Source organism: Parasteatoda tepidariorum, chromosome 9, assembly GCF_043381705.1.
Source record: "Parasteatoda tepidariorum isolate YZ-2023 chromosome 9, CAS_Ptep_4.0, whole genome shotgun sequence".
Lineage (NCBI taxonomy): Eukaryota > Metazoa > Arthropoda > Arachnida > Araneae > Theridiidae > Parasteatoda > Parasteatoda tepidariorum.
The window spans coordinates 48,950,528-48,959,722 of NC_092212.1; the positions used below are offsets into that span (position 1 = coordinate 48,950,528).

At 29.1% G+C, this 9,195-nt stretch overlaps 1 protein-coding gene across 1 annotated transcript; it reads left to right on the forward strand.

Annotated features, from left to right (window-relative positions):
• The first annotated feature begins 6,149 nt into the window (after window positions 1-6,149).
• Window positions 6,150-8,644, forward strand: LOC110282737 (uncharacterized). Its single transcript, XM_043049953.2, has 2 exons — window positions 6,150-7,154; window positions 7,732-8,644. The coding sequence occupies exons 1-2, from the start codon at window positions 7,095-7,097 to the stop codon at window positions 8,617-8,619; spliced, it is 948 nt and encodes a 315-aa protein (XP_042905887.1). The 5' UTR covers window positions 6,150-7,094; the 3' UTR covers window positions 8,620-8,644.
• Window positions 8,645-9,195: the final 551 nt, after the last annotated feature.

Below are 9,195 nucleotides of genomic sequence, written 5' to 3' on the forward strand. Positions count from 1 at the left end.
TTATAGGATCTGTTGCCAGAGTGCGCTAAACACTGTCAACATCAGATGTGCCATTATTTAAATTTGTTATATAGATATCAAACTAGAAGTATAACATTTAGTTGCTGTTTAACCGAGTTTTTCTTTACAGTTTAAAATTTAAAAGCTTAATACAAAGCATTGTAAAACGACAAATAAGATTACTTTAAAAATTGAAAAACAGGTAACTAAAATTAAATCTAATGTATAGTTTCTCATTTTAGCTGTTACTTCAATTTTAACTCAGTAACACCAAGCGCTTATTTAAGAGGTTAGCTAGATATATTTTCTCTAAAAAGAACAGTCATTATTCTAAGCTGTCAACATTAAATGTGCCGAGTAATTATATAATATTTATTGGATAAATACTCCAAACAGGTAGCATAGTATTTTACAGGTATTTAAAAACAAGTTTTTTGTTTATAATTTTAACCCTTTAGTATCTAGCGTCTTTTTAAAAAGAAGGTACCTTTTTACAGAAAAGAAAAAAATGGTAGCAAAAGGGCTTCGTTAATACGCTATATTTAGCAGAAACAAGATAATTCTGCCCACTATAACATATTAATAATATAAACATTTCTATTTGGTTCTCAGTTCAAATCCTGGTTTATTTCTAAAGCCAAGGCCGTTGGTAACAGCAACAGTTCTTTTTTTTTAGGCTTAAGTTGTAGGTAAGAGCAAGCGTTCAACCAATACAGTTAAATCAATCAATCAACCGCAGTTACAGAGATACTTCCGCTGTTTCAGAAAATATTCTTCCTAGTGATAACAAGGGTAATTTCTCAATATTTTAATAATTAGAATTAAAAGAAATTCGTTCTTTACTAAACACAAATAATTTAAACAGAAACATATAAGGTCAGATAGATAAATGCTTACGCTCTTCTTATAAAAAAAAAGTTTTATTTGCTTCACAAAAGTTCTGCTTAGTTCAATGCTACTGAAATGATTAATTTGCAACAGTCTCAAATTTTGGAGAATCTGTAACAGAAAATTATCACTCGGTATAAACAGATATATCGTAACAGCCTCAAATGTTCGAGAGTCTGTAACGAAAAAGAATAACCACTTGGTATAAACAGATATATCGTAACAGCCTCAAATTTTGGAGAATCTGTAACAGAAAGAAATTATCACTTGGTATAAATAGATATATCGTAACAGCCTCAAATGTTGGAGAGTCTGTAACAAAAAGAAATTACCACTTGGTATTAACAGAAATGTCGTAACAGCCTCAAATATTTCAGGATCTGTAACAGAAAGAAATTAGTGCTTGGTACAAACAGTATAAACAAATAAGTCTTACCACTAATTTCACATAGGTTTTCTTTTAGACTGCTTATTATAGCCGGACATTAAAATTAAAGTGACAATTAAAATCTATCCACAAGACTTAATTATAGCTAGATATGACTTTTTATTTTAAGTATTTTTTTTGTGGTTTAATATTGTTTTATTAAGAGCTCTTTAACTTGTCAGCGCCAAGTGTCTTCCTGAAAGAACATTCCTTTTTTTTTTTTTTTCAAAAATATACAAATTATAACTCAACTTTTTCGGTTGTTTTTAAATAAATTGAAACTTCTATATTTCAATATCACAGAAAGGATTAAACAAGTAATTAGCAAACATCTTAAAATGAAGTCATATTCTTCCTTCAGCAACTCTTCAATTAACAATTCATCCATGAGAAAAAAAAGCAATTAGTTACATTATTATTATTATTAAAAATGATATAGTAAATATGTGTCCCCCCCTACTCATTAACGTCTACTAAGAATTTTATACAAACACAATAATTTCACCTTTCAAGCTTTAAAATTTTTAAGGAATTACTTGATAATGAATGATGCTGAATAGCTAAAATTGATGTATCATCTATAGACAGATTACTAATTGGCTAATTTTTTATCAAACGGCACTACTGTGCGAAAATTATTATCATGGAATAAACAAACACCCCCTATTCCTTTTGAAAACTCTTAAAACACAAACCGTTTTAATTAGATTCTAACAAAAGGTGTCTGTTTGATCATCTCATCGGAAAATTACAGGCGGCGATGCGTCGTAAACAAACATTCCACACCTTTTCTGACTCGAAAACATTTAAAATGATTTTGAAAGGAATCGAAATAAAATAGTAGTTCTTACGTTTGTTTGATTCACTAATTCGAAATTTAATTTTGGTGATTGAATTTGTGCATTTGTTATTGTTAATGCTATATATCACACTGATGCCTACATTATATTATAGGATGAAAACTGTAATGAAAGATAATGTTTAAAACTCTCCGTAGATTCTAATAGATACAAAATTTTCACTTAAACGAAATACGTAATAACGAACTGCATTTTTTTTATTTTATTACCCTAAAAGAACAGTGTATGGAACACATAAATAAATAATATTTACCAACGTTGTATTTTTTTATTTCGATTTTATACAAAGTAATGTTTTAAGAAAAATTCTTTATGGAAAATTTCTTAAGTGTATTTAATATAAGTGTTATTTAAAGATGAAAACAACAAAAGTCTCTCTCCGTTAATCCCTTCTAGAATTCATGTGTGCTGAAAAGTTCGAGAAGATCAAAAAATTAAATTAGTTGCAATTAGATTAAGTCTTTATAAGGTTTTTTTTCAAGTAATGTTTTGTTAAAATATTTTTGAATTGAGATTGATTTATAAAAAAAAAATTCTTTAGCTCATTAACTAAGATTAATATGATCTTTAAGACCGTTTTTTGGGGTTTATAGGTAGGTAAAATTTTCAAAATTTGTGAAGAATCGGCCATAAATTTGATTTTATGTGTGTATAAATAACTGAATTTATTAATTCTGTTTTTCTAACTACAAATAAACTCGAAGAGAAATGATCAAATGAACAAAAGCACATGTTACTATAGAAAATGTTAGTCCAGTGTTTGCCTCACTTCTTACACAAATCAAAAGAATAGCGATATAGAGGAACTAGCCCATTCATATTTAAAAAATTAAGAAGTTTAAGTATATTTCCCACTTAACTTCATTAATTCACACATTAATTAAGCAATTGGGATTTTAAGGCATAGTTCATCCAACTCATACCTAAGAACTTTTGTGCCCTTCAAATAAGTGCTTTTGTATTGGTAGTCACGTGTCAATCAATGCAACATTGGAAGCAGACATTCAATTCGCATTTTGCCCTCACCATAGCTGCCAACTTTTACACATTTTGCTTAAAATTTTATTTAAATATTCAGAGTTGCAGTAAAATTGAGCTCTTGAATTCATAAATTTTTGATTTAAACCCATTCAAACCACACTGCATATAAATTGTTTAAAGTCATTTTAATCTCCACTTCATTTTAAAAAAAATTATACATACATTCCAGTGTAAGATAATTACTCGATAGTGTGTTTAAGCTCTTACATAATAAAAATATTTTCTGCCTTAATTTGTTATTCAATTTTCATTTTACTACCACAGGAGAAAATCCTCCTTAAGAATATTATAAATTGACAGGTACGCAACACTTACGTACAATGACGTACTTTTCTCTTTTTAAAAAAATTTCTTTTTTCCAATGCCCCCATAGGTTGACATTCGTCAATTCAGGCGAATTAGGGCAGATTTGTTGGCCACTCTTTCAGGGGCACCATATTAGGTGGGCCAACGTTGCTCCCACAGTAAGGACAGATAGTACAAAGAAGGAAATTACATCCATGTCTTGTCCAGTATTCGAACCCAGAACCTTTCTGATGCAAGGACAGTCCCCTGACCCCTACTAGGTCCCAGCTAGGTCGGCAAAAAAAATTTTCTAGTGGTAAGAGAAATCCATTTCAGTTGAGACACATTTTCGAGAACCAACTATATATATGTTTCAAATTTATAATGTATAAGATAAATGTATACAGAATAGTGAAAATCATTTAAAATCACATATAATCATGTGTGAATGCACAAATTTTGCTTCCACATTAATATAAAAATAAAATCTTCCGCAATAAGTTGGGTTGCTCTAGGATACTAAAACTGCTAAAAAGTGAATGTGAAAAGTGGCTACTAAGGCTCAAAGTTTAACTAAAAGTGATGGAAATTCGCGACTTTTTATACCATATTTTCTTTCAGATTACTATTGAAAGTGAATGCAAAGAATGTTTTTGGTAATTTATACTGTAACTCATAGTAGCAGTTACAATTGAGTAATTAAAGCTATAATAAATAAACAAAAATAAATTGAATTTTTTCCACTTTTTACATTCTTAGTCGCTTGCGGCATCCTTGAATAAGGTCATAGTCGTAGTAGTGTTCTGGGACTAGGCATCTGGGCCGCGGAACGGCCCCCATCCCATACGTCATGAATTTGTTTTAAAGTTTGTTTCAACTTTAGGAAATCAGTTGTCTATATGGTTGCTGGATATGTCGCGATTATATACGACCACGAAGATCTGTAGTCGATAAGGTACCTACCCGCGTAAGCGGGCACCCAAACCTCTTAATCTAAATTTTTGCCCTAGGGCAACTAGTACCTTTGGCATAGACAAGTAGAGGGAAATCAATTCAGTTGGTGGCTGGGTATCTTGCTGCAATATGCAGATCAAATCATGATATTAGTCGCGATTATGTATTTTTCTTCATTTATTTTATTGGTACAACATACATTTGCAGGCTTGTGTGCTCAATTTAGGCTTATATACCTTTGTCAAGTAGAGGAGCAGATAGCACAATACAGAGAAGAACATCACAAAGAATACATCCAGGGTAACTGTGGGATTCGAACCCGCCACCTCCACGCTTAACAAAGCGTTTGGCGGGCGATACCGCTCGGCCAGGGAGGCCCCCACGATTATGTAACTACAGTGAAACCTGCCAAGTTGACCACCCTTATAAGTTGGGCACCTGCAAAAGTTGACCTCAATTATCAAGAACGGATTTTTTCCTATATAATACAAAGAAGCAAAACCTTTGTAACTTGACCACCTGTCTATCTTGTATGTTGACCACTGAAATAAGTCAATTTTGTCTAGGAGTATTATGGAATTCTATTCTAAAACCCTCATAAGTTGACCAGAAAAAAAAATTCAGAAAATTTTCTGTCATTTTGGCAATGTGTGTCAAAATTTCACTTGTTTGGTGAAATAGTGTAAAAAGCTAATATAAACCCTTTTGTGAGTTGACAATCAGGGGAAACTGTAAGGGGTCAGCTTTTGACCATTTCTTTCATCCGTTCATTGAAAACAGGTGTGTTAGTTGAAAAGTTGCTCTTCCAGTCGCAATAGTGAGTATCTGAATAAATGAACGCTCTGAAATATGCTTTGATTCTTTATTTATGGTCTTTGATCTTTAAGGGTAGTAAATAAATTTTAAAGTGTTGAAATAATTTTATTTTGTTAAAGTTTTCAAATTACATGTTTTCGTGTTCTGATATTTTAAGAAATTATATTTATTAAGCACTTCACATGCATAACTAACGAAATAATTTTTTTTTTAAAAATTAGTTAAATATTAGAATTATATGTATCAAATTGAAGTTCATTCAGGTTTAAACACATTTCTTAAGATATTCATTTGCATATTTTCTGAATAAAATTTTTAAGTCAAGTAAAAAAAAAAAATTATAGCAGCGAAAAAGAAAACAATGACCCACCCCCTCTATAAGTTGGCCACTTGTCTAAGTTGACCACTAAAACAATGCACCACAAGTGGTCAACTTATACAAGTTTTACTGTATCAGGTTTGCTTTGAGTATGTTTATACTAATCAAATTTATTGGTAGTTAACATTTATTTAAAATATTTTCTTTTTTAAAAATCAAGTAAGAAGTCGAAATTTTGCAACGATATTAAATATAAAAATTAAATCTTCCACTAAAATTTGAGGTGTTTATATGTAGCGTCAACAGTAGTATAAGGGGCACTTTGGCTTCCGGAAGTGACGTCACTCCGGAAAGCCAAAGTTTTCCCTTATACTACTTAGCGCGTAAAACCTGATTGCTAATTAAATCTGATTTTCGGGATGTTCCTTTAAATAAATATTTGTCTATTTTTAACTATATTATTTTAATTTATTGCCTTTTTTAGTGAAATAAATGTTTTTAATTATTTTTTAGTAAAATAAATGTATTTAAGTTCTTTTTTTTTTTAGTTAAAATTGTATTTTTAATTAAATACGCACATTTACTACTTTATTCATTGCATATTATAATATTAAAAATAATATTCATTGGTGTTTCTTTCGGAAGAGATGGAAGAATCTGAGAGTTTAAGACTCTTAATAATTTCTATGATAATAAACGAATATTGTCTAAACGCATATTTGATCGAAAATAATTGCATCGCGCACCTGCCGCATAAATTCGTTTCATCTTTGAACGAAATAATTGTAAAACGTACTAATCACATAAATACGTTTCATCTTTGAACGAAATAAATGTAAATCGTATGCTATTTTATTAACGTAATAAATATCAAAGAAATATTTTTCCAAAGTTCTCTTAAGTTTTTTTTTGTTAATTAAATACAAATTTATGAAAAAGTTATCTGGAGAGAAATTTTAGTGATAATATCATTGAAACTCATCTTTGATCAAAATAATTGAAACGAGCTTGCTGTTTTATTAACGTAATAAATATAATAACAATATTTTTCCAAAATTCTCTTTTAAGTAAGTTTTTGTTTTGTTTATTATATGCAAATTTAGGAAAAGGGAGTCTCTATTACACGTAGGGATAAACAAAGCACATTTAATTAGTCTCTTAATAAGTTTTAGAGGAATGATATGAAACCCTGAACAAGATCTAACAGGTTTTGAACATGACCCACCCCCCTCCTTCCGTTCTGATCAGGTTTGAACAAGGAACTAGCAGACTGATCGTGTTTTTCCAAAGAATGCACTTCGAAACATGTGCAGTTTGGAGTTGAACTAGTAGTTTGCTTCTTTTAGATTTATTCATTGGCTGTTTATATTTCATTCAAAAAAGTTGGCAACAGGACTCAGAAATTTTATACATATATAACCATTTCGAAGTCACGAAACATTTATAAGAACGTATGCTTTAAACTTCAAATAGTATCCATCGAAGTCTGAGAATATATTTCATAATGGCTGGAGTTGAAAGTTCAGAAAATACGGCAATGAAGCGAAAATATGATGAAAACGATGTAAGTATATTTTATAGTAATGTTTATTTTATTGTAATATTAGATTTAAAAATAAAGCTATTTTATTCTTTTCAATGTTATTATTTATTTTAATTGTATTTTATTATTAAAGTAAATAATTATTATTAAAATTATTTATCTTAAAATTTATTATTTAAATATATAATTAAAATTTTAATTTCAAAAATTATTTTTCCATTTCCTTAATTATAATATTTTATTTTTAATTTTTATTTAATTTTCGTGTTAATGCTTTTTAAATTTATTTAGTTAATAGGTTTTACTATTTCTTTTTAATTATTCCTTTTTAATTTTATTTTTTAATTTTTTATTTAATTTTAATAATGACGGTTTTATAAATATTATGTATTTAATTATATTATGTATTTTGTATTCTTTTTTCTTTTTATAATATAGAATGATTAAATTTAAATAAAAGTTTTATTTTTATTTAATTTTGATATTTTTCCAGTTTATAATTTTAATATTTAATTTTCAAATATACTTCATTTCAGTGTTATTACTAAAATTTTAGCCTCTATTTGGTCAAGAACTCAAAAACGTTTTAATATTACAGGAATGCAAGTACGTTGGACATAAAAATGGAAAATTTCAGAGAGACAGTATCCCAGAACATGTATATCCTCTTGGCAACCATCTGTTTCTGACTTTGAATGCTTACAAGAGGAAAGTAAAGATCCATATAAGAACCAATAAACTTCACCGTGAGATGTATTATCCCTCCAAAGATGGTGTTACTCTAGAAATAGCCCAGTTTAATGTGTTGAGCAAAACATATGTGCCTCCGATGTCGGTATTTGATGTTGTTGATATTAACATGAAATTGGATGCTTCAGATCGAGATGAAAGAGATACCTACTACGTCCAAATGCAAGAAGATAAATATTTCACATTATCTCATGAGTATCAGTGCCGAAGCGGTCGAATTTATAGATCTACTGTCGAAATAGATTCAGTGCAATGGTCACAACTCGGTCAAGTGCGCGACACAGTGATTTGTAATTATATTAATTTAAAATACAACACCGTCAAGTTTAATGAACTGTTCAAACGACACACGTCATGTAATGTTCTCAAAAAAGTGTCTGACGAAAGCATCGAAAGATTAACCTCGTCATCCATGACTCGTGTCCTAAGGAATATTGTGAACAATCATATTTCTCTAGAAAAAGGACTAAAAACTATACGAAGAACAGACGAACTCCCAGAAATCGAAGAAATTAACACAGTTTATGATTTTTATGAATCGTGCTTAAACCTGAACACAGTAAGTATAGTTACTGACTTTGAAAAGGCGTTGAAAAAGGAAATATTTTTTCCTACAAAGTATCCATTTCCCTTAATTGACTATATAAACGAACAATATCTGAATACTGTTAATATATTTGAATTGATAATGCTTGCAAAAATTGATTTTTGTTCATTAGATGGCATCAGTGTTTAGTTCAATAAATATTATGTGATGTGTACTATTATAGTTGTTATTTGTGCTTTAAAACCTTATAAGAATGTGTAATTTAAAATTCGTAATAGAACTAGTATGGCATTTTTTTTAGCATTTAATAATTTAAAAGATAAGAGGTATTCTTTTGACACCTTAATCATTATTACAGAAAAAAGTTTTGCAATATGTTTTTTTAGAGATAATCACTTTAATTAAATTATTTTTTCACAGAGGGCAGCACTGATAATTGTGTAATTTAATATTCGTAATCAAAATTAGTATAGTATTTTAATTTTCATAGTATTTAAACACTAAAAGTTATTCTTCCGACTCCTTAATCGTTATCATAGAAAAAAGTTGAACAATAAACTCTGTAATTAAATTATTTTCTCATAGAGGGCAACACCAGTAAAATGCGCTTCATTAATGGAAAATTTAACTAGTAAATTTAAATGATGCGGAATTTTTTTTCGTATTTAGATAAAATGAACACTCTAAAATTTACTTATAAATAGATGGAATTTTTTTTATATTTATTATTCTTGCTAGAAAGCAATATAAACTTTACGGCAGCTA

Coding starts and splice junctions, on each gene's coding strand:
- LOC110282737 (XM_043049953.2), top strand. CDS start 7,095: ATGGCTGGAGTTGAAAGTTCAGAAAATACGGCAATGAAGCGAAAATAT. Junction 7,155..7,731: donor GAAAATATGATGAAAACGAT/GTAAGTATATTT, acceptor TTAATATTACAG/GAATGCAAGTACGTTGGACA.